General features: G+C 34.2%; 1 protein-coding gene and 1 long non-coding RNA gene across 2 annotated transcripts; both read left to right on the forward strand.

The window, feature by feature from the left end:
- The first annotated feature begins 1,725 nt into the window (after positions 1-1,725).
- LOC119642303 (myb-like protein AA) lies at positions 1,726-19,813 on the forward strand. The gene is made up of 14 exons (XM_038041402.1): positions 1,726-1,783; positions 7,457-7,597; positions 9,099-9,243; positions 9,321-9,447; positions 9,508-9,634; positions 9,707-10,152; positions 10,241-10,432; positions 13,082-13,366; positions 13,440-13,574; positions 13,711-14,534; positions 14,912-15,104; positions 15,168-15,656; positions 18,965-19,052; positions 19,131-19,813. Exons 2-14 carry the CDS (start codon positions 7,518-7,520, stop codon positions 19,717-19,719), a joined length of 3,720 nt encoding a protein of 1,239 aa, XP_037897330.1. The 5' UTR covers positions 1,726-1,783; positions 7,457-7,517; the 3' UTR covers positions 19,720-19,813.
- Positions 19,814-25,246: 5,433 nt separating this feature from the next.
- On the forward strand, positions 25,247-25,674 carry LOC119642232. Its single transcript, XR_005247982.1, has 3 exons — positions 25,247-25,321; positions 25,388-25,454; positions 25,517-25,674. It is a non-coding gene; the product is annotated as an uncharacterized LOC119642232 (long non-coding RNA).
- Positions 25,675-27,424: the final 1,750 nt, after the last annotated feature.

Consider the following 27,424-nt stretch of genomic DNA (forward strand, 5'->3'; position numbering starts at 1 on the left):
ATCCATGTGAAGGTATGGCGAACGATAAATAAATGCTGGTAAAGTATACACTTAATGAGTTTTCAATTAAACTACTTAAAATTAATATTCCAACAATCCGCCTGAATGGCCGAAAGCGAGGAATCTCGCCTGGCAACTCAATGGTCGTGGGTTCAAATCACAAGTGCGGTAGAGTTTTTAATAAAAGCCGAAAGCCTTAGATGCTAGCCCTTTAAGTCTTAGATTTTTAGTCTCTGGCTAAATTTATAATAATAATAATAATAATAATAATATTCCAACTTGATTTTGATTCTATAATTCGACTATTTCGATTTTCGTAAAAATTTAATATAAAAAATATCGGCCACAATAATAACACCTTTCAGAGACCTGCAGAAAAACAATTCATTCATTAAAAACTGAAAGGCCAAGGCATCAAAAAGACGTATTGCAGCTTGAGATTATAACGAAGAACCCAGTTGAATGAAAATAGCTATGCAGTTAATTCCATTCCTTAAAATAACTTGAACATTACAACATCATTAAGCAACAAATATTTGAAAACGAGCAATAACAACATTAACGTAAAAGCGAACTAAATTGTTGATTGATTAATGATATGAAATGAAGCAAAATGGCTTTAAACGAAGCATGTTGAAACAGCGTAGAGTCAGACCACCATTGAAAAAAACTTTAGAGTTTACATGGGAGTTTGCGTTTTGAGCATGATATAAGTACATGATATGAGCCAATTTTTCCGCAAATAACCTGTGCGAAACCGTTGTTGATCTAAATGCTGAGTGATGATCTGATAATGACGTTGCCACTTTATAAATATATCAGAATAGTGCCACAGACTGTCACCTACGGCAAAGAAACAAATTTCACCAAGTCCAGAATTGCAGATTGGAGAAGAAAACTCTTTATTTTTCTTATAATAGAGTGCCTTAATTTTTTTTGTGATTTTTTGTTAATTTATCAAGCTAATCTTTATTTTATTCCACCTATAAATTATATTTACACTTTAATCACTTCACTTTATTATAATGAAAATAACGTGTTTACTTTCATTTGCAGTGCTTATTAAATGATTTTTTCTTTTGTTAAAAGTTGCAGACAGAATTTGAAATTAGTATGACGTATTTAGAAGTTTCAGAGGCCATATATTTATAAGTTGTGAATGTTGCCAGCTTCTAAACTTTTAAGTGAAGGTATATCTTCGAAATATTAAAAAATGCATCGATTTTAGAAATACGGTGTTTCTATTGTAAAAAGAACGATAAATCAATAATATATATATATTATCTATTGTCGATTTCCAGACTCGTGGAGGAAGCAAAATAAGAATCTTCGCACAAAAATTTATATCGAAAGCTCGCGTTTTGTAATTTAATATAAAACGCTTCCCTCTTTATTTTTCCAAAAAAACTAATTTGAATATTTTTTCAGTTCTGGCAATAATGTTATCAAAAACATATTTGTTAGTAAATCCGTACACTGTATGTAAAAACGAAAAGGAGAGAAAAAATTATCGTGTGAAAGATTTACAAGCGTTAGAAAAATAAAGTTTCTAAAATTTTATTGAAGATACATTTGAAAAACTACAAAATTCTCCAAAAATAATCAATCAATAGATTGGGAAACAAATTAAAGCAATAAGTAATTATTGAAGATAAACTGAGTAAAAACAATACAAGTTTGTGTGTAAAAAAAGTATCTAAAAAAAAATCAACCACGAAAAAGAGCACAAAACAACAAAGAAAAACATCCAAATTTATAGAAAAGTAAAATTATTATCCGGAATGTAAGGATATTTTTAAATTTGATAGTGAAAAGAATTAAAAAAAATAGTTTTTGGCTTAAAATAAGTTTGTGTTTGAATATGAAACAAAAACTCTAAATCTTTGGAGTGCAATACGAAAAAATTATCCAAATCTTTATATATGCATGGATGAATATACGTACATATATATATATATATATATATATATATATTCTGCATAGATAGTTTGGCATTTCATTTGCGCCACTTTCGTGGCAAATCAGTTTTTTAGGCATTTAGTTTTTCTTACAATATTTCTGCTAACCAGCTATAAATTGCTTAATAGGTTTAGTGAGCGATTGTTTTCCTGGCCGCTTGCGTGTATTTGTTGACTTGAAATATTTTTTCAAGACCTAGCGCTTTCTGGAGCAATAAAATTTGTTCCCATATGTAACTTTCCGCCTGAAACTCTTCTCCTGTGAGCATGTAAACATGCATCAGTGCGTTTGTGTTCATATCCTGCAATTTGATATACTTGTCTTTCCTAGCAGATAGAAACAGTATATGCTCAGCAATTATCATAATTACATGCATATAATGCATAATTCCTATAAATATGTTACTATACATATTTAATCAAGTGAATTTATGTCGTAGGATGCAAATGTTTACTTTATTTATTATAATTTTTTTTATATTTATTCATGAGAGTGCTTTATATGAGAAGTTTACCTTCCTTTTTCGAAATTTGAATTATGTATACGATACATACCCTTTCACGACGACTGCGTACGTATGTCTACAATGTCAAGTTATGTTAATTAGTTTTGATATAGTGGAGACTGTGGCAATTGTTTTTAATCATCGGTAGAAAGTAATTTAAATAAGTAATGTTGCCAAGGGAAGAAAAAGGAATCTGTTTACCATGGGTTTGCTGCATGTTGAAGCTCTGCATTTTGTTTTAGACCAGGCTTTTTATGAATAGATAAAAATCTATAAAGGAATGAAAAAGCTCCAAATGGTTGAATGGGAATGAATCGGCTTAGTATCTAATACAGATCATTTGTCTAGATATTTAAAACCATTTAAAGATGTATTTTTAACGTTAATGGTAACGTTCCCAGTTGTTTCATGTAACATTATTCCTTATAAGATACTTCGCATTGTGGATTGTATGTTAGCTTAGTATTATTTTTTAATGAAAGAGAGATTACGTGATGGCTTCAGCTTTCAGAACGATTTCGCTGTCTAAGCATCAAATTTATTTGGAAAATGTGAAGCATACATTGATCAATTCATTTTTTAAAACCCTTTTGTCTAGATTTCGTCAAGTTTGCTAAAAGGTAATCTTATCTAATTCACTTAACTTCACTATTAACTCGATAATTTACATTTCATACATAAGGGAACAAGATGTCTGTGCATAAGTGGAATAAGTGAGAGATGCTAGTCGAAGCGCGTCGAAATGGACAAATCGAGATAATACAATTTCTTTTATCTAATTCGACCCTTTTTAAATTTTACTAACGCTTTTCAGTTTGGAATTGAGAAGAAATCTTCGAGATCTTATTAATCGTAACCTGCACAGATTCGCTGAGTGCACTTGAAAATATAGTTTTTAATTTTTTCTTTATTGGGTTTCCCTCTTCGTTGCGCCTCGTTTCATTTTTAATTTATAAACAACTATTTGGTTGCGTCTCGGTTTATTTTCAATTTATAAACAACCACTTGGTTGCGCCTCGTTTCATTCTTAATTTATAAACAACCATGGTCGAAATTCTAAAACCTCTTCTAAAGACATTTGAATACATTATTCTCACAAGGTTGGCATATGGCATGTGTGATTGGACATTCGAAATTCCGAAGGGTGGAAAAATTCTTTCTCAAAACTACATGCAAACGCAAAGAATGGGCTCATTTATGGAATAAGCCCTCAAGAGAATAAATATTTTGATTTAAACCAGCCTTTACTTTATTCAAATTATAGTCAATTTTCGAATGGTGTGATCTAACGTCATAAAGCTTCCTTTTCACTTTTTAATGCTATTTTTAATGTAAAAATATTGTTATCATCTGTTCAGATTATTGGATTAGCCAATTCTCTTTTGCTCTCTTTCTCTCGTCGAATGATGTTTTCAATTTTCAGTATTTTTGTTGTAACCAAAAATAAATTGATTTTCGTTTTCTTTGAAACATTTGTTCTTTTATTATAAATAGTAAGTGAAATGTTAATTCTTCTTGTTGTTTGTTATCATTTTATAAAGCAAAAGACACAAATGTTTATATGTACAGTTAGCCTTTTACCGAGGTCGCACATCGATTATTGTACACTGTTTATCGAAATATGCAGGATTTGAGCAGGTATTCCAATTCATCCTCGAAAGAATTGGCGCGATATAGTACCTTAAAAAAAAACGATGGCCACTGACATGAATAGAGGGAATTGCTTGCCAAGTAATTAATTAATACACGGAATTAATGAAACGTGTTATGTAAGATATTAACTAACGAACTTATTAATAAAAATTGCTGAATCAAATCCGGTCTTCCGGTAATTAAAAGCTATTATAATCTAATCAAAGCTTCTATATTTTTTGTTGGCAAATGTCACGCTCAATTTCGTGTTCGGTACTAAGACGTCCAGCCCAAGTAGAATATTATTTCTTTCCTTTTTTATGTTGCAGTGGCTTATTGCGTCATCAATTTTCCTATATAACGTGCGTTTATTGTAGAAATGACATTAAAAACTTTTACAAATAAAAGTATATTAAATAAGTGTTTTCAGTTTTCAGACATTATACAGATGGGCCGACGAATATGTCTAGATAGATTCAACATTCGATATGATGGATTTTCTGAAGCTTTCTTCTGGTGTTGCTGACATTTTGGCAAAACGAAAAATCACTATCTATGCTCTCTAATATTGGCCAATTGGCTAAGCGGGACCAATGTTTTTCACTTTTCTACACATGCAATACATCGACAATAGAGTATATATTTAAATTTTCATTGGTTTATCTTCAGTAGTTTAGAGTGTGGGGAATAATTTTCCTTTACTTTTGAAAGCAGAGGTATTGACACCTTAATAGGAATCTGCCTGCATGAATTTCAATGTATTTACATATATCTTAATTTTTGCGTGACTTTACGCAGACAAACATCAATCAATCAATCAATGATGGAGAGTATATTTACTTTATGGGATCATTGAAAACTCCTTTTTGCAAATGTTTTGATAAATTGAATATACTTCCTTCCACAGTGGTTGGGCATAAAAAAAGGCGCTATCGAAATCATTTATGCAAGGCATCTTTAATTTGAGGAGCTCCGAGGCAGGCAGGCTGAATATAAAACCGCCTTTTCGTAGTGCTTGTGGAAATGCCCGGAATTTCAAGGGGAAACTATTTGCTCAGGTGGTGAACATTTTTTTCGTATATTTTACTAAGTTGAAAGGATTAAAGGGAAGCCAATAAGAAAAGTTATCGAAAATTTATAATGCCACCGTCCCACAATCATTCTCATCCACTTACATAGAAAAAATACCGCTTCTTATTAAATACTTGAGATTGGCTTCTAGCAAGCCAAGTTGCGTCCCTTGTTGTCAAGCAAAATCATGTGGTGCTGAACAAATTGACTATCTAACCTTGTGCTTAAATAATGTAAATATTAAAGAGCTAAAAAATTACTTTCAAATTCGATTTTTAAGGAGCAACTAACAAGTGCTTTTATATTTCATAACTTCACGATAGTTAATGTAATATTCATAATTAAATTCTATAATATCCTTTCATCAATTTTCCCGTCAATCTTTGGGTTAAAAAGCAGAGTCTTGACATCTCTATTTTCATTGATCAAGTATGGAAACTGAAAAGACTTATAAGAAACAAAAGTAGAAAAAAACCCAAAAAAAGAAAACTCGCAAACTAAGAGGAAGGAATTGAACAAACAAAAGTTTGTAAATGTGACAAACTAATGCAGATGTCGATCCACAAGCTAATATTCAATGAAATCATCTAGAAAGATTTTCAAATTTGTCCTATTTGAAAACGAAATCGATCTTAGTTTGTCTGTCCCTCTGCCCTTGCTTTCCACCTACACGCCGCAATTTTCGGGATAGTTTGATAAAATTTGATACTCTGACGTGTTTTGATGCTATTGAAAATGGTTCGGATCAGACATTTTCTTCGACCTCTTCCCATATAACGACTTATTTTAAAAAAGTCTTTATATAAATAAGTTTACGGTGATGTCGGCTATTTAATAATGGACCGCAGCCAACTGTGGTTTTTTTTGCTCAATTTATTTGCACTAAAATATATGAACGCATTAACTTATTGTTCCGCTTAAAGAAAGATTATTAAACTCAATTTTTCTGGTGCACACTTTTGCAGAGAATTGCTTTTGAAGTCGACCTCTTGGCAAAGATTACGAAAAGCATATATTCTTCTTCCAATTCCGTTGATTGTTGAGAAATTTTGAGAATGTTAGGACAAAGTATATAGAGACTACAAATATAAGAAAGCTGTTGTCGACGTTTTTATGTTTTCAATAAAACCAACGTAGCCCTTTCCATCGTTATCGCTATTCACAAATACATATGTCATATAGAGAGCGGTTAATTAAAAAAATTCCCACCGAATGAAGGATACAATTATTTTTCTTGTTTTCGCGGATTTATATAAAATTTTAAAAATGATTTTAAGTATATTATCTTTAAAAATATAAAAAGAGATAAAAAAAGCAAGAATGTGGCCGAGATTAGGAGGAATGTAAAGTGAAAAACTGTAATGATCTGCAATAAGTAGTAGTAAGTAAAAGAAAGACATGATACGCCATACACGTAAATGCAAACGTACCCACTAAAAGGTAGCAAGAGGCAATCGGAGACAACAACAATATATCACCAAATATGCTTATACATATATATATATATATATATATATATATATATATATATATATTATATATATCGAAATATCTGTATTCTTTCATTCGCTTGCCTCACATATGTTTTATCATCAAAACGATTTCATCTTCCATTTGGCACCTCCAAGTGTATAAACAACAACAACGACTGCATGCTTGGCTAAAATTGCCATATGAAGCGCCGTAAAATGACTTGTTGTTTAAAAACTAAAAGTTCATTAAATGTGCATGAAAACAAAGCGTACTTTGGTGCCATTGCCATATACCAGAGAGCAAACCGAACACAAAATGCAAAAGAATTTGAAAAAAAGTTTCCTTCAGTTTTACTCAACACTTATAACATGGGCTGCGTGTATAATGGCAGCGGTGTTGTAAACGGCATTTCGGTCAGATTCAAAAATAGCCGCCTCCTACATCATACATACATGTATATGTGTATATTTATGTATATGTATATGCTTATGTATATATTTACATATATCTAAATACGTATATAACATTATAAATGTTTGAGATGCTATAACCTTTATTTGGCAGTTAGTCGCTCGTTCTCTACCTCCCTCTTTTCTTTTTCCTTCCGCGGATCACAGACGTTAAGTCTTAGAATTGCCATGTTTTGTCTCCATTATATATTCTCCATTCTCGTTAATTTATTCTGTTAAAAAAAAAAAAAAAAATAGATTTTCGTATAATTTACATAAATAAATCACCGTTTTATTGTCCAACTTCTTAAATTTATTATTTATTCTTATATTTCTATTTTATTTACTTATTTATTTTTTTTCCTAGATTTTAATTGTTTTTGAACGAGTCTTTTTTCTACAGAACGTGAAAAATTACAAATTTCAAAATGAAACGTCGTAATGCCGATTGCGGCAAATTGCGAAGACCTATAAAGCGGAATAAAATCACCGAAAGCATGTATGGCAGGTAAGTAAGTGTCTAAGTTTGTAAATTTTAATATTTCCCCACCTTACGATAAGTAACATAGAAATAGAGAAAAACGTTTAGATATTTTATTTTCGTTCATTTATTTAAAGTTCACAACAGTCCAAGGCTTTCAGTTAGCTTTTTGGGAAACGGTCTTACGAAAAGTTTACCTTTTTTCATTATAAATATCATTCAATAAGCCATATGATCGGGTTGATCTAAGCAATACCATAAAAGTTAATTGATTTATTGCCCTTTTTTTTTGTTACCCTACATCATTTGTTGTAGAGAGTATTATTTTCGTGCCATTGTAACCCCCATAATGAATTGAGATGATCCAACATTTTATTATGTTAATCTGAGCTTGTCTGTGCGGTTAATGTCTCTCGATGTAAGGTTGTGTTCAACTTACACGCCGCAATTTTCGGGATATATTCATGAAATTTGGTACGCTGACATATTTAAGGCCAAGGACGCACGCTATTGAAAATGATTTACAACCGACCACACATTTCCCAGAATTTTCAAAAAAATATTGTAATTTTTAGAACTTTGCGAAAAAAATCGTTACTAATGAAATTTCGTCATTATAGATTGGAGTGAAAACCTTGGATCGAATTTTTTGAATCCCTTACCATATAACTCTTATTAATTAATTTTCAATATTTCGTAATAAAATCGTCATAACAAGTGACTTTACCGAATTTTGACCACGTTAATCTATTCTTCGGGTTATAAGGATTCTAATGAAAAGTGAAGCTTTGTACGTCAAAAAGATGTAATTTTTAATGATTCATGATGAAAATTTCTCCTTAGAAAATCAACCATAGGGAATTTGAATCACAAAGATCTATGTTTTACCATATATAGAGCCTCTTATGAAAGCAGTCCCTTTTATGGAAGCCAAGCTTAGTTTGGGATCTGTTATGACGAAATAAACTGGAAAGTAATAAATCATTGGCAAGTAAATTAAGTTTGCTAAACTTAGACCATGTTGACATTTGAGTATCTTCCTATATAAGGGCTACCATCAATGGAATACTCTACCAGGTTCTAAAGGTTCTAATTTCCAAAATCTTTTATTAATTTATATTTTTACCATATCATGAAAATAAGTGAAGAATAGTAAGAAAATGAATTATGATAAATTTTAAACGCTTGTCCGCTTCTGCTCTCCCTCCAATAGAAAAGATGCTATAAAAAAATACATCAAGAATTATATTAGATGTGTGCTTAGGTGTTATAATAGTTAGTCTGCTTTGCCAAATTGAAATTTTTTACACCCAAATGAAGTTATTGCCGTTAGCGGTTATAACCGAAATTTGAAAAACATGGTGAGATGTGCACTGTTCTACACAGGTAGATTTTGTCAGAAAAAAACAGAAAAAATATGAAAAACTAAGCTTTCGGATTATTATCCATTTTAATCACGTTTTATATTACTTTAACGCTTAATATTAAAAAGTAATTTTGATTGTTTTCTTTATTATTTTTTATTTAGCACAACTGTTTTATACATGAAATTTTTAGTATTATGGGCAATTGTGATAACTGCAGATTTTATGTTCATGTTCCGCTTCGAATTCCTATGGCCATTTTGGCTATTATTGCGCTCTGTACACGATTCTTTTAAATATAAAGGATTGGTAAGTTGGAAATATAAAATAAATATAAATATTGCTTATTAAGTGGTTACGTGCTCTATATATATTTTTCTTTTTAGGCATTTTCAGTTTTATTTGTATGCATAGCCATAACATCGGACTTGGTATGTTTATTTTTCGTACCGGTACATTGGTTATTATTTGTAGCCAGCACTTATGTCTGGGTGCAGTACGTTTGGCATACAGGTGAACATGCGGGTCTAATATTGAATGGCGAGGAATTATGAAAGAACTTTTCTTTTACAGATAAAGGCATATGCTTACCAACAATTATTTTATGGATGTTATTTGTTTATTTAGAGGCTGGTATTAGATGGAAAGATAGCCGTCATATACCACATTTAGATTTATGTCGACCTTTTGCAGCACACTGGTAAATGCGGAAATTTATTTTTGAGCTTTATTTATTTTCATTTGTTTTTCCTTTTTATATATTTTTTTTAAGCATTGGGTATCCAGTGGTAACTTTAGGTTTTGGCTTTAAAAGCTATGTAGGCTATCGTATGCGTCAACGCAAGCAACGAGAGGTAGCCAAGGAGAATGAATTTTACATGCAATTATTACAGCAGGCTTTGCCTCAAGAAGAACACCCCTCATCTACAGAAGAGTGTGCGAATGCGATAGCAGCAACAGCTGTCACCTCGAATAATTTAGCTGTAACTATAACCGCCGCGAATGGCACACAAAATAATGCTACACAAAATCATCATCACAATTTCGCGGGCAGTAATAGTAATGTACTTACAGCTAGCGCTGCTTTATTGACACACACTCAAATAGGCAACTCAATAGCCACAGCAAATGGTGGCACATTAATACAGCAACAGCAAGCACAAAATCATCATCATCAGCACCAGCAACAGGAACAACACCATCATAATCATAATAATGGTAACATTAGATTAACAATAAATGTCAATACTTTAAAGTAATATTATTAATAATAAGTAATTCAATTTGAACTTTATTCCAATAATAGGTGTGGCCTCCTCCTCTTCTAATACCTTACCATCCTCTACTTCTTCCACAATAGCATCTGCTTCAGCTACAGCAACAGCAATAACAAGAACAACAACAAACGCAACTTTAAATTGCACTCTAACATCGTTTAACAATGATGACAAGAGCTATGTACAAATCGGGGGTGGTGGTAGTAGCAATAGTATTGGTGGTATATATAAATATTTTAACATATATAATGCTTGATTTTTCATTTTTAAAGCTTTGCAAAGACTTACAAATGAATTCCTACGTTTACTTTGTAGTTTTATGTAGTCGTACTTAATAATATAGTTAGGATTAGGTTTGATGTGGCAATTGCAATCCGTGTTAATAGAAACAAGTTCACTTGATATTAAAAAACTTTTTCTTTTTTTTGTTTCAAAATTTTCTTTGCTTAGACCCAAATTATACAACCATACAACTTCGAGGAATTTTTCACGAAAAATGGGGTTTCAATTCCTTTGGTTTGCGTTTTAATTCTATAAAACGTGCTTTACAGTTTATATAGTTTATAACAAGTAGAAACACCATGGTGAGCCAGGGCATACATTAAACACCTTACAAGTCTTGTGTTAAATACATCCACACCAACTTAATATACCTTGGTATCGTAGTACTGTAGTCTGTAAAAAGCGGAGGGATCTAACATGAAAGATTATTCTTTTTTTTTGTACGTTGAAAGGATTTACAAATATAATATGCGCTTACTAGCAGAGATTTCCAATAACTTCACCCAAGTCGTTCCGCTTAATTGTCTACTTGTGGTTCGTCTTACCTTTGTTTGCACAGGTTTTCCATTTACTTTTAACTTTTAAAATGAATTCTTAAAATATAAATTTTCAAAGAAACTTGATTGAAAAAATGAGAGCTCCCGAGGTTTCCTATTTAAGAATGTATGTGTGAAAACCTGAAAGTAAATATATAAATATTATTGCGCATAAAAAAAGGTGTTGCTTTGATATTCGGTATAAACATGGTTCTATAGGTAAAGACGTAAAAATAATTTTGAAAATTTGCCTACTAACAAGATGTGATTACAATCATTGAGCCGACACGTATTTCAAATTCCCCTCAAGACAGGTATAATCCCACATAAGTTATTTGGAAAATTTTTAGATACAATAAGACATCCCTACAAAAGATTTGTATATAAAAACATAAATTACTTGTACAAATTCATAATTGCCTATATTAGGTATTTTATTGACAAGCATCTTAATTCCATTAAGCTTAGTTTTCTTACAAGTTTTAAATACAACATTAGATAAACAAACTGGACATTGTTTTTCTTCTTTCCTTATGCTGCTTTCAATATGCTTGCTTAAAAACTCCCAATGTAGTGTAAATAGTAGGTTGAATCTAACTTTTGTTGCAACTTTATTTCTAATCTAATATCGTCTAAGCTTATTTTAAAAAGATCGTTTAATCTATCAGCGTTCTTTAAAACGCTGGCTTGAAGGGTAAAATCGAACTTTTATAGCCTACATCACTTGTGGCTTATGCAGATGCTTGAGACAAGTCCACCTTCTATTTTATTATTAAGCTCGTCTGTTCGCCTTGATTTCTTATTTTTGACCTACACGCCAATATATATCGATGAAATTTGATGCACCGCCATGTTCTGGCCCAAAGATGAACGCTATTGAAAGCTCGCTTTTTTCATCTCTTCACATAGAATGCCTTATTTTGAAATGCCTTATATGAATGACAGTATTAGGCGAAGTGGTGTAACGAATTTAACGTGTGGGTATGAATAACTCTTTATTCAACGTTGACATTGAATAATAACAGAAATTGTAACCCATGTTTCATCATCCTCTGTCAAGTTTAGCTTTGTGCACTCCAAGCATAAAAAGAGAAATGGTGTTTTATTGATTACAAAAAAAAATTGTAAAAAGAACAAATGTTTTCTTTTAAGAGTTTTGTAGAATATTTTTCAGTGTACAAATAAGTCACAGTAAATTTCATCAAATCAAAAAATTTTCTACCAATCAATACTATGCCGTTGGGATTGTGGGAGTAGACTCACTTTTCATCGCCAGTCACAATGCGCCAAAGAAGACTTCTTTCTTTGCCTAGCAAGCAATGAAACGTTTCGAGGTGACGTTTTCAGTCAGTTTGTATAGCAACCTTTTCGATCTTTCCCATTGCATGTAAACATTTAGAAACAGTTGAGCTAGCATCTGCTAAACTGCTCGAAAGTTCTTTGAGAGTCTCAGAATTCATTGTCTCCGAACTTTGTTAGTGCTCCCGGCCTTTCTTTATCATTGACGTCAAAACCACCACTTTCAGACCGTTGAAATCACAAGCGACTATCGGGATAAAATGTGCCAGCATCATCATAAGTTTCAAAAAGTGTTTGACCGGTTTCGGCAGCTCATTTTTTTAATTTAAACAATCAAAGAAATAATGAATTCCGAAAGTGCAATTTTAAGCGTTCTATGATTCGCGCCTCTACACTGAATAACTCGGTAATACTAAATGGAAAACTACAGGAGAGGGAGAACGATTTGAAAGATTGAGCAGTATGAAAATAAACTGAATGAACTTTTACAATCAATCAATAGTCTCAAAAGCACATTGTCCTCCAACTAAAAAAAAATAACAAAAAAAATATATTTATAAAATTTACTCTTGTTTTTGTCAATAACTCCAGTGTATATATCAGTTCTGAATTTGACATGGAAGTGAAATCGGACAATATGTACATTTTAGAACACAGTGCTTTTTTTATGTGAGGATTGAATTATTTTTTGCACATATTTTAAATAGACTTTCGTTCTGCTAACTTTATGGCTTGTTGTTTGTTGTTTTCTAGCAACTTTAAATGGTCACATAAGTGGTAAAAACCATCGACGGACCACGGATAAAGAGAATAAACATAATAAGGCGGTTCTAAGCGATTGCGTTAACAGTGATGCTCACTCCAAACATAATAATAATAATCACAAAAATAATTACCATCAATTGCATAATAATGAGAATAACAATAATAATAATAATAATAACAACAATAACAACAACAATGGTAAAGAGAAGCACGAATGGGATAATAACAGTAATTACCAACAGCAACAAACATCATTCAGCAAAGAGAAACACGGTAAGCGCAATTACAAAAATATGATGAAAAAAAAATGAGAGCTAATTTTTTTTTTCTCTGCCTAAATTACTAGAAGATTCGCATACGAAAAGTAGTAGAAAGCCATTCTGTGCTGCGACGACCTTCGGCATTAATAGCAATGCTGCGACTTCATCGCATCCGGAATTTGATGATATTGTGGCCATAGAACCCGTCGAAAAATCGAAAGGTAAATGAAAATAATGAACAAAAAAGGTCGAAGGCCAAAATCAGAAGACGCCATTATGCAAATTCCTTCTGTTCTTATGCTCTCTGGTTTATTTGAAATTTCTTCGTATTTCTCACTCAGCACTCTCTTTTTATAGGTCGGCGTAATCGCTCAAAAAAAGAAAATGCTTCCAAGGACACTCATCACCACGCGACAAATAACAACAATAACCACAACAACGGCAATAGTAATAATAATAACACTCAACATAACAACAGCAACTCTATACACAATACCAGCTCAAATAAAGATCATCATATTTCACAAACTAGTAATCATCACCCTCATCATCAGCATCAAATTCATCATAATAATAACCATCAACATCACTATTCGGATGCCTCGTCGGTGTCGTCGGCTTCATCGGCCACGTCGACTACATCCCACAGTTCATCATCGGCTAATTCGGGTAACTCAGCCACTTCCACTATTACACATTTAGCCTCAAAGGTTGTGGCAAAGATTTGTGAATCTTGCCTTAAATTGGAGGCAGATGTTAAGAAATATCGTTCGGAAATTTTGCACATGAAGCAAATTGAAAATGAATTACGTCAAAAGTTGGACAACAATTTGACCACAAAATCCTGTTTGCTGGCCAAACAGAAAGAATGTGATGAATTGGAAAAGCGTATACATGAGCTTACCAATGCTCGTCACGGTGATATGTTGCAATTGCAAACATTTGAACGCCGTCTCCAAGAAGAGAGACGCCAAAAGCAATCCCTCGATGCTCAATTAAATAATGAGAAGAAAGCACGTAAAATAGCCGAAGAAAAAGCGGCCCGACCCGAATGTAGTACAATGTGCAAACAAAGACGACAACAAATGGATGAAGATATTAAACAATTGAGGCGAGATTTAAAGATAGCTGAAGAGGCTAAGCAATTAGCTGAACAACATGGACGCAAGTGGGAGCAAGAGGTAAATAAATAATACAATAAAGAAATTCTATTCGGGTAGATGTTTTAGAGCTGAACGAATATTCATCAGCGCTGTTTTCGCTTTCACCTTGTGTAGGGAAATTAGGCAGGCGTTATCAAGTTGAAGTTGAAGTTATACATTTTTATTGGTGGGGTTTTATCGTGCTATATGAATAGGAGTAACTAAATTGAAAGAGTATGAACTTTTTAACGAAACGCAGGTCATGAAAATCTCGAACTGTTTGTCAGTATACATGCATCCTCTTTTTTTTTTTTGAGAGTTTCGAACTATAGACCTTAAGAAAGCAAGGAATCGGCATTTGTATATATATAACAAAGCACTTGTAAAAGTAAATATAAAAATATGTTTCCTTGCAGCTGCGCATGTTTGAAGCTGAAATACGTAATCGTGATTCCATACAACCGGGCACAGATGTTCTTATGAATGCTTTGGCTGCTATGCAAGATAAAAATTCAACTTTGGAAAAAAATCTCTCCGCCGAAACGAGAGTTAAGCTGGACTTATTCTCAGCGCTGGGGGACGCGAAACGTCAATTGGAAATATCAGAAAGTAAATTTGTTTATTTATTGTAAGTAACGATTGCCTTATTAATATTTTTACTATTTTTCAAAGGTTTAAGGCGTTCTAAGGAGGATGAAATACATGATTTAAAGGCTAAAATAGCGCAACTATTGGCAGTTATGCCTACAGATTCTTTATGCCTACCGGCCTGTAGTTCCACGGGAGCAAGTTCTATGTTACGTATGAACGACACACCGCCTTTGCAAAGCGGCCAAGGTCCTGCTTCCCCTATGCTGACCAGTTTGCAAAGTGCTGCCCAACAACAACAGTTATCATCGCGTGTAGCACCAACATCGGGCGCGGAATATGTGCAGCAAACTATAACATCGGAGTATGTGACCAACCAACAACAGCAACAGCAGCAATGTGCCGGCGTCGTGCCCGTTTCGGTTGCCACTTCGGTATTGGTTTCGGGAACTCAAGTAACAAATGGAGTAGGCAATACGAATGCCTCTAATCTTGACCCGAACGCTACAGTTTATACGCCTAAAGGCGGTCAAAATAACAATTCTGGTAGCAGTGTAGTCGTTGGTGGCGCGAGCGACTGACTAAACCAACACACCAGGCATACCATAAAGCAACAACATAGACGTCACGTTTGAGATTATTATTATTATTATCTGAAAAGTGTGCAGTACTGTGAGATTATTTCGCGTCCCCCGTAACGGCTATTAATGTGAATGACCTATGTCTACTTGGAATATATATTGTTTTACTTGACACTCTCTCCGATTTGCCTGATGGCAACAATTGGAAATTTTTTTATTGTATTTTTAAACATTTTAGTAGGTGAATGTCAAGGCATTGAGAAACAAAATATTAAAAAGAAATTATAATTGATTGCTAAAATTATTTAAATTGATTATTATCTTATTGAAAAACTACAAAGACAAATACACACACATAAAATGATATATTACAAAAACTAAAGCTAAACTTTGAAATATATACTAGTTTCCCTTCTTCGATTGTTTAATAACGGTAAATTCGCTTCCTAAGAGAACATAAACTTGAAAGCGCTGAGCTTTCATTAACAAAACTTCCATATATGATTATGTTTTAAAATCAATTCATATGGCATTTTTACAACACTTCATAAAATATTCATGCCAGTCTTTTTCATGCAATTCTGTTAATTTTTATATAAATGTGCCTAATTCCTTTCCGCTAAAGAATGGCATTCCGCAAGGATCTCCTCTCTCTGTCACGCTTTTCCAGATCGCTTTCAACGAAATTAGCGAAATTCTTTGCCGTTTACCAAGAGTGGAGCATTGTCTCTACGCGGACGATGTATATATTTTTACAAAAGAAAAAGACAACACGAAAGCAATCAACATCCTCGAATCTATTGCATGTGAGATCTCCACATGGGCAAACTCGTCAGGAGCTATAATCTCTATACAAAAATCAAAAAAAATGCACATTTGTCGAAAACAAATGTGCGATGCAGGAAACCTACTGATGCATATTAACGACTTACCAGTACTAAATGTGCAGACGCTCCATGTTCTCGGGCTCACGTTTTCAAACAATTATCGTTGGAAAGCACACTGCCTTCGGTTAAAAAACTCCCTTTTAACAACGGTAAATTTCATACAGTACGTTGCTTGGAGAAGCCATGCGCATATTAACACTATCGCTTATCTTACCAAAATGCTTGTGTTAAGAAAGATTGACTATGCTTTGATAATTTATGGCAATAGCTGCAAATCTAATATCAACATCCTTAAACCGGTCTATCACAAAGCCGTTAAAGCAAGTTGTTATGCTTTTCGGACGACGCCCATAAATAATATTATAATTGAAACTGGTCTCCCAACTTTGGAAAATAGACTGTATGAGTTAAAAGCTAAAATAGTCCCTAAGCTTCTTAATTCAAACAAATCCATTCTCGGTGATGACGTAAGAAAGATTATTATTGCGAAGAAAATTCCAAAGTCACCATCTGCAATTGACCATTGTTTGTGCGTCGGAAAGGAATTGAACATTCCCTTAAAAATCTCCCGCTCTTTTGGTGTTAAGCCTCCCTGGATTTTGAAAGACTGCTCTTTTGACATCTCACTGTCTATGCACAAGAAAGAAGATATTCCAAATTACGTCTTCAGGAATCTAATAGCTGAAAAAACCCAAGTATTGGACAGTACTGGTTGGAATCTTTTGTACAAAGACGGCTCAAAATCTCCTGGTCTGCCTCCTGCTTGTGCGGTGGTAGATCCTACAGGACGGGTTCTTCTCAACCACATATTTCACGAAAGCACTTCAACTTTCAGAACCGAAGCCAGAGCTATCCTTCACGCTGCCAACCTTGCCCATAAAAACAAGCTCGAAACCGTCATTGTTACTGACAGTTTGTCTGTATTACAAGCTACCCGGAACTTTTCGACTTCGAGATGGAGCACCATCAACAAATTAAGGAATATAATTACTACACCCGACGGAAAAATTAAAATGTTATGGGTACCAAGTCACATCGGTTTACTGGGAAATGAGCAGGCTGATCGAGCGGCAAAGTATGTTGCTTCTGCTCCTCTAATTATGTCATGGAAAAGTTGGATCTTCAAAGAAACATTGGAAGAAAAGTTAAAGAGAAAATTGCAGAAGGAAATTTACAATACCATCATCAATATTACTCTTGCATTAACCCTCAATTAACTCCACCTCTATATCCAACAAATGTTGAGAAAACCGAGATCCGAACATTTTCGAGAATTCGCCTTGGTCATACAATTGCAACTCACCAATGAATCCTGAAGAAGTCTTCTCCCCCAATCTGCTGTTGTGGACAAACTCTTACTATAAATCACATTCTCTGCGACTGCCTCAACTTTTCCTTGGCTAGAAGTATTGTATTTGGAACGATTAACCCTTTGAAGATTCTACAATCAGCTTCAGAACAGAATATCAATTCAATATTTTACTTTATTAATACTACTAAGCTTATTATCTAATATCCGTTTATTTAAATTAGAGCCGATAGCCTGTGTTGCTAGTGCTCAGTGTCTTTTTTTTAGTCTAAGAATTCAATTCATTAGTCTAAAATTAAAATAATAATAATAATATATAAATGTGCCTAATTTCGCCAAATTTTTACTTCACCATTGAAGCGAAGTTCATTAAGCGCAGTACGTTGCTTCATTAATTCGTTTAAAAACCTTTTATAGCAAATTTAGTTTTATTATTATTTGTTTTTATAATATATTTACTTTTATTTACCAATTTTTCACTTTGTCGAATTTCTTTGTGCATTTGTAAAACGGCTTTGGTTTCCCGCTAAAAACCGTTAGCTTGTTTTTTCCTTTGCAAGGTTTGTACCATGCGTGGAGAATGAAGAAAGCACAGAGTTGCTTTCAGCACAGAGTTGATTGCAACGCATCGAATGAAAAAATGAAAAATTAGAGACTAAAGTGTGAGAAATTAATGGTCGATTCTCTCAGAATGCTGCATCGAAAATCCATATTATTAGGAGGTTTTCTTTTTCTGACCATATTATCTTATTATATAATTATGTTGTTCTTATTTTTCTAGCTATGGAGCGCGAAGTGCCTCGAGAGTCGCTTGAAAAAGCTTACAACTGGAAAAGAATAAGCTATTTCTCTGATCCTAATAAAATTCTAATTAATATTTTTGGAGATATAACTTGTTAATATCCTAATATATATTGTTTTCTAAAAATAAATTAAATTTTTAAAAAAATTTTCTATAAATAAACTAGAATTATTAACTTTTATGTCCAAAAATATTATTGCACGATATGGCAATATCGTCTGCTACTTACATTCTTCGTCATAATTAGCTTGTGTTAGCTGTGCTTCTGGTCAAGGCTTTATTTGTTCAGTGTTGAAAAAAATTTAAACTAATGGCTTTTGGTAATGTTAACACGCTTCAGGGTCTCAAGGAATTGAACAATTTCCTTATTGATAAAAGTTATATTAGTGGGTAAGTGACTCTCAGCGATGTTCATTAAAAAGTTAGGTTATTTTGACACGTCTGTCATTTTCGGCACATGTTCATTAGTTATCAACCAAGTAAAGCTGACATTTCGGTGTTTGATGCTTTGGGTAATCTTCCGGCTGGTGATTATTCACACATACAGCGCTGGTATCGCCACATTGCATCTTTTGATGTCAACGAAAAGTCCGTTTGGACCGGTCAGCCCTTGCCTCAAGTTGTTAGTGCCAAGTCGACTGTAAATTCTTCCACTCCTACTGCCGAGGCCGGTGATGACGATGTAGATCTTTTTGGCTCCGATGAAGAAGAAGATGCCGAAGCTGCAAAAATACGTGAGGAACGTGTAGCGGCATATGCTGCCAAAAAATCGAAAAAACCTGCTTTAATAGCTAAATCTTCCGTTCTGCTTGACGTAAAACCATGGGATGATGAAACTGATATGGCGGAAATGGAGCGGCTAGTTCGCACTGTCGAAATGGATGGTCTTTTATGGGGTGCCTCTAAGTTAGTACCTGTAGGTTACGGTATTAACAAATTGCAAATCATGTGTGTTATTGAAGATGACAAAGTATCAATTGATTTGCTAACTGAGACAATCCAAAATTTTGAAGACTTTGTTCAATCGGTAGATATTGCTGCCTTTAATAAAATCTAAGACAAGTCTCGTTAATCCATTTAAAACCAATTTTTTTTTACTCCGATGTCATTAAATAGAAACTCCGTCTTTGCTATGCAAAAATCTGCAAAAATTGATAACGTTTTTGTTTATTCGATGCTCTTAACTTTACGGGAGATCAATTTGAGGATGCTACATTTTCTATCACGGCCGCATCTGCGGAAGTGATGTGGTAAACTATATTTGGAAAATATCAATTGTGGGTGATTACTCAATAACATCTTTTAAAGATTGCTGATCTAAACATATACAGTTTTTCTGCAGAAGAACGGGGGGAATCGTTTGCTATTTAGCAACAACAAAGTTGATAAGACTTAATATAAAAATCTCATTTTTTCTTTATTAAGGCAATAATGAGATAAAAGCAATACAATGTTGGCAGGACAATAAAGAACTAGTGTTTATAAGTTATAGGAAGTAATTAAATAAAAGTTTCTGAAAATAATTAAGTAATTATGAAAATCGAGATTTTCAATTTTTTGAACTAATGACATCCGCTTGATATTTTTTGGAATAGTTAATCGCAATTGTAGAAATGCAACATCTCAATTAGTCATAAAGGGACACTCACATAGAATAGCCGGCAGAACTGGAAACATTGCCAGACATATCTTTTGCAGGTTCAGTGCTTTCATAATGTTTATTATTAAATAAAGTCTTATGTACTCTAAGGCCAGCTAAAAAAATGTCAGGACTGCGATGGCAGTAAATAAGCCGTAGAGTTTTGTAATCCGATTGTACGCTGGAGCCAATCGTATCAAGGACAGACGGTAAATAGTTTTCCATCGTTTGTCGTCTGCGTGAATCAGTTTAGTATCCATTTTATTAGAAAAACAAAAATTTGTTTGAAGGATATTACCAAATTTTGGTCTGATTATAAGTTCATTGTATTAATACTTTCTCAAGCAACGCTTAAGAAGCGAAAAATGGAGGGAGCATAGAGTTGCTTTCAATAAATTGCAATGCGACAATTCTGTTAAAGTGATATATATTTCAGCTGCAATTCTGTTAATAAGAAATTTCTGCCAGAATTCTGTTAAATCAGAATTTGAGGATTTTTTAGTTAGAACATTTGTATTATCAGCTGGTTTCTATTGACATTTAGTTGGATTACTTTAAACAGATTCAATTGTCCGACATATTGATAATAATAACAATTCAGTATCATTTTCATTTAAACTGCGGTTGTACAGCACGGACGATTTAAACATTTGAAAGCGGGATATAAATGAGAGCATTTTTTAGCGTGAGAAAAATTCATAGCATGCCTAAGTAACTTAATTTGCAAGCCAGCTAATTTCAGAAGAGAGTACACACCATTAACTTCTGGTTCCAGAGACATGCGACTCCGTATACCACAATCAATTCGGTGCTTGTAATCACAAATCTAAAAAAAGAACAACACCTATTTATTATTTATGCGAGCTAATTCGTTCAAACTCAATTGTATATTTACCACCATCACCTACAAAAGAGCGGAAACATGTAAAAAATACAAATTTATAAGTTTATTTTTGTTAAACTTTTACAAACTCTCAGTTTACTCCATTCTTTTTCTTCTTCGATATTAAAAGGACTTGGTTTTTAAAATGTCGGCTATCAGCTTTAATATAACGGCTAATGCCAATGTTTTGTTTGCGTCGTCTTCTTATACTTAGGCGATAGATAGTCGTGGACAATCTATTTGTACAAAAGCGTCAATATCTTTGAACAAAGCCATCTCTTGACGATATATTTCCGATATGTTGGTAACTTTAAAGCCTCGAAGTAGTGGACGTTTTTCCAAGTATTTGTAACAACGCGCATTTCCGTGCCGCCCGAAAGTACCCAAAATGATACCAATTTTTCTAAGCTTCTTGGCTCGCAAGATTTCTTTATAACGCATTGATTGCATGGCCAAATGATCACATAATTCAATACTAAATTCTTTTCATAAGGATCATATATGTAGGCATCTATCTCAGGAAGCAATAGAAAAGTGACTAACCTATTGACATGTTTATTTGAAACAATTTTTATTTAACATTTATACTTTAATGGCAACATTCGGGTGACGATCAATAATAATTGTTGCGAACCAGCTTCTGCAGAGAAGGTTTTATCAAACTGAAGCTGTTAATATATGTATATGATATAAATAAATAAAAAATATGCAAGCAATTGGCTATTTGTTGTTGACTTATGTACGTTCTTTGTTCTTACCGCAGATTTCAAGAAAGTAATGGCTAATATAACAACAACAAGTACATACATATATAATGTACAAGTGCATAGAAGTTGCGCGGCGCACATTTGGTGTTGTATGCCGCCAATATGAACCATCGCAAGAGATGTAAATCAAAGTCGTAAAAAAAAGGAAAATATTAATAATTTTGGTGCATTATAGATTCATATGTTATTATGGCAGATTTGTATATAATTCTTTAAAGTCATCGCGCTGTTCATTTTTCGCGCAGGATTTCGAACATTTTTTATAATATTTTATTAAACGTTTTATTTTAAACATTTCTATTTTCACCTTTATTCATATTTATTCGAAGCAACTCTGCGTTCTTTCCATTCTCAATATGTGGTACTTTTTTTTTTATAGAAAATTGAAAGAAAGTAAAGAATTTTGGAAAAAACTAGGCAACGGCTTTCTGTGAAAATAGAAAAAATTTGGCACACTTCGAAAGCATTGGCTAAATTGAACAAAATTTTCCTAAAAAAAAATTGAAAAAAAAAACATTTGAAAAAAGGATAATTTTCCGATATTTATATAAAATAGCTTAAAAAAAAAATGATAGTTTTTAAGTGTATTTCAAAAGCCGCGCCTCCTCTATATTGTAATTCTTTTTTGTATAGTGAGTGCCATAAATATTCATCCTAGACGCACTATTCAGCGAACTATTAAAGGAATACCCGGATTTTTGGGGGCTGGAAGAGCGTTATATATGTTGAAAGGTAGTTGGTAGGTAGTTAGCTGACGTACTGACACAAAAAACAAATGTTGCTGCAACAATACAAGATGTTAGGAAACAATTGAAAGGTACTAAAATGAGCTTAAAGCGATTAGACAAGTCGGAGAGGGCAGGTTACACGGGTATGTGCGCGTATGTGTGGTACGCGCACAAATTAGGATTGAAACGTGCTGTTGACAGAGTAACCGTACAAATGTTAGCTTACGGGGAAATACCCGTTGACATACAGCGCAAAAACATACAGATTAACACAGATTGCGAAAATTTTTTAGGGTTTGACGAAACGGGCATAAAGGACAAAAGATTTTCAGAGCAGTTAAAGAAGCTGATGGGCAATAAAAAGATCGAACAGATGGAGAAAGAGACGGAGGAACGGATGGACGAACAGACTGAGGAATGGCCATCTTGTATTAAAAGCCCCGATGGATATAATGTAAACAGGTACCCCAGTTGGACATACGATGAGGGACCAACAATGTCGTCCGAAGCAGCGCGGAGGGAGAAGAATAGACACCTTGAACCCGCTACAAATCCAGATGAAGGCCAAGAAGTTGAAGTAGCTGGAAGGTTAGTGGACATTGAAGCATTGCGAGAGGTTGTGAGGATATTAAGTCCTCACGAGAAAAATATACAACTTCATTTCTATGAAGTGTACACAAACCCCGGATCAGCATATTCTAGGAAAGAGGCTATGCTATATCGATGCTGCTACATCCTTGAGAGAAAATTGTCGAAGACGGAGGAGTACCGGATGGTTCTGTCCTATCACCCTCTATAGAGGGAATCTGGACGAACTAGACAAAAATTTAACAATCGCAGAGGACATCGGGCTGGATGTGGAAGCGGTGGTCTGCGATAGGAGTAGCCAAAACCACAAGACATTGTCGAATTTCGTAAACGGCAAATGCAACAGGCAACGAGCGCATGGTAGCATCTAATCGTATACATGTTCGATTGCATACATATCTTGAATGGATTCCGCCAAAAAATTGGACTACTCAAACAACGATTCGACGCCACAATTGTCACTAAGATAGATATGCGGAACGCATCTATCTCAAGATACTCGAAGAGAAGATGCGCCAGCTTATTAGTTGTCGCACCTCGAAATTTCAAAGAGGCAATTCAGTTTTTCACTTCTGCAACGCCAGCAATGTTAAAAACAGCAACTAACCGGAAAATCATCCGTGATGACCAAGAAATCCGGACATATGAACTCATCGCCGCTTTAACTAAACTCAACTTAATATTTCACAGCGGCAAGATCAGCAACTCCAAATGGCACGTCCAGAAACCGGTGTTAGCAGAAGCTAAAAAACATCTCGAGGACACCTTTGCGGCGGACCTGCTAGCGGACGAAACCGTGGAAACCATAAATAAGTTAATGGAATTAATGGGTGGGCTGCGGGAGACCTACAGGGGAAGCCAGAACCTACTGGAACGTTTCTTCTGCAAGATAGCGCCAATGCAGAGGAAACGTACCAGACCGACGGCGGATATGGCTGGTCAACCGCTTTATTAAATCACAAATCAAATTTTGGGGAAGTGGCTCCAGACCAACCTACGATTACCATCTTATAGAAAAGAAGGATTACACGGTGGAATACCAGGTCAAAGAAGAGTTCGTGCCATTTGGCTTGGATGGAGCAGGACTACATCCGGTTCACGGGCTACGGAATAGCTCAGTATATATGTGAACAGCTAGGATGCCAGGTATGCGTCGAGGATAAGACCTTAAGAAAAGAAGATGCATACTCCGAAGTTGGCGATTACATTGTCGCCAATGGCCTGAGAGACGATGTCATCCTAGCCCACGAGTACCTCGAGCACGAACTCCCGAATCCTAAAGTCGCTGCCGTATTTTATGACGCCTGCGATATTTACATGTCCATTATACGGCAATACATGATCGAGGCAAACGTCGGCAAGCGCGTGCAGGCGGCGATAGTGGCACGGCTTGCCTTCTTCGGGGAAGCAGGCTCCTGTACCAAACGAAGAATTCCCCGAAAAAATCTTCTAGGCTTCTTCAGCAGTTTTTTGCTAATTGGAAAAAAGTGGGTACAACCAACTCTCACCAGTATGTGGTCATTATAAAGGAAAATCTTGCGAGAAAACCAGCAAAATGAAGATCATTAAATTGTTTTATTGAATTATAAGGAGAATCAGGCTTGGAAAACGGCAAATAAAAGTTAATTCAAATATAATAAAAACGCATTAATATATTTTTTTCTTATTATTATTATTATAAATGTAGCCAGAGAATAAATTTTAGGACTAAAGTCTTAAAGCATTAGCATCTAAGGCTTTCGGCTTTATTAAAAACTCTACCGCACTTGAGATTTGAACTCACGATCTATGAGTTGATAGTCGAGACTCTTGCCTACTCGGCCGCTCAGGCGGATTATATATATATATATATATATATATATATATTTTTTTTTTTTTTACATCCTTATTTGTATTTAATTTTGGATAAAAAGATAAGTATCAGCAGTATTATAATGTTACATAGGTATATTTATAAATTTCTTATTATTATTCCATTTTAGATTAGAAAAAAATCAAGTCTAACTCGCTCCGTTCATCGCCTCTTATCGATAAAGATCCGGTGCATGTCAAAGGTAAGTTTGCATTTATCTTTACTTATTATTATTACAAATTATTCATTTCTTTTCATTTTATTTTAGATTAAAAAACAAGCATACGCCTCCACGCATAGCTTCAACAGAATGCGATACTTGCGTAGGCCAAATGGTAAGATGTGGTCATCTTTGTTTATAATGTAATGTATTAACCACAATATTTTTCTTTTGCAGATGCCAGCACACCGTAATAGCAGCAGTTTTTATTTATTTATATGTTTTTTTTATGAATTATACATGTATCTATCACTACGTATGTATACATTAGCCGGGATTTTATTTATTAATGATGGTTCGTTGAACTGCCTTAATCAAACTTTTTTTTTTTTAAATAAATGTTATGATTTTCATAACATCAACATTATATTGCTAAAACATCGTCTTTGACATATGAGGCTTGTTTTCTCAACCGGAAGTATTGAAAGCTTATTGTCATCGATCTACATCACATTAAATCTAGCTATTGTCGCACCTGCTCCGATTAAGCAGTGCCGACCTCGAAGCAGGTGGTCCCCGTGGACGTTTAAATATTGTAAGAATAGAAAAAACACGCTTTTCAAAAGATATTCGAAAGGTGGCTGTGCTTTCGACTACTTCGCTTACTCGGTGGCAAGGCATAGATTTAACTCCCTCAACCATCATTATTACTGCAGATACCTTCAGTTCATTAAATGCTCTCTGTTTGCTAATCCTAAATACTTTTTTAAATTTGTTGACTCTAAAAGAAAAATTTCCACATATCCCCCTTATTTTCTTTTAATGGCTGTGATTCCTCGGATGATTTTGAAATCTCAAATCCGTTTGCTGAGTTTTTCCGACGTAACTTTTCGATTGCTAATTTCGATATATCAGCAAACTACCCATATCCTATAACTAATTCTGTCGCAATTCCTAACTTGGTAATTTCGGAAGATGACGTTTTTAAAGGGTTGAGTTCTCTAAAATATTGTTGTGCGTCAGGACATGATGGAATTCCATCATGTGTACTTAAATCTTGCACTGTCGAGTTAGGTGTTGTGATCTCAAAGATTTTTAACCTATCCTTGAATTTAGGTGTTTTCCCTTCGTGTTGGAAGAGCAGTTTCCTTATTCCTATCCACAAGAGTGGAAGTAGACAATTTGTTGAGAACTACAGAGGCATAGCCAAGTTGAGTGTCTTGCCCAAGTTGTTCGAGCGAATTGTGACTCAGCATTTGGCCTTTGCCATTAATTCGTATATTTCTCCGCACCAGCACGGCTTTCGGAAAGGGCGATCTACAGTCACTAACTTGTTAGAGTTTACTTGTCATGTTTTCAAGGCTTTTTCTAGTGGCTCTCGCACAGATGTAATATACACTGATTTAAGCAAAGCATTTGATATGGTTAACCATAACTTACTTATCTTTAAACTCCAAGCCTCTGGCTTACCTTTCTGAAATGGATAAGCTCTTATCTGCACAACAGATCCTTCAGGGTTTTGTTCAACTTTATCACTTCGGATGAATTCACCGTTATATCTGGCGTACCTCAGAGAAGTCACTTAGGTCCCATTTTAGTTAATTTATACGTTAACGATCTTCCATCGGTGGTTAATTCCAGCCAGATCTTAATCTATGATGATGTGAAACTGTTTTCCTCCTTCTCTGTTGAATCGCAATCACATCAGCTTCAAGGTGACTTAGATAATTTTTTTGCATGGTGCTCTATGAATCTTTCGAAACTAAATCTGAGCAAATGTAAGAAGCTTTCTTTCTCAAGAAGAAAGTCATTCATTACTCAGTATTTCATAGATTCGTATAAGTTGGAGGATGTGGATTCGATTACAGATTTAGGCGTTCAATTTGATCGTAGGTTACGTTTCAAGTTGCATATTGAGCTCTCGATAAGCAAAGCTAGGTCCACGCTTGGTTTTATAAAAAGGTGGTCCAAAGAAATTGATGATCCCTACATTACGAAAAGGATGTACATGTGTTTGGTTAGACCCACACTCGAGTATGCCTCTGTTGTGTGGTGTCCTTCATATAGGTGCTATGTAGATTCAATTGAATCTGTTCAAAAGCAATTATTGCTGTTTGACCTTAGAAATTTGGGTTGGAATTCGAT

Source organism: Glossina fuscipes, unplaced genomic scaffold (genome assembly GCF_014805625.2).
Source record: "Glossina fuscipes isolate IAEA_lab_2018 unplaced genomic scaffold, Yale_Gfus_2 221, whole genome shotgun sequence".
NCBI classification, from domain to species: domain Eukaryota; kingdom Metazoa; phylum Arthropoda; class Insecta; order Diptera; family Glossinidae; genus Glossina; species Glossina fuscipes.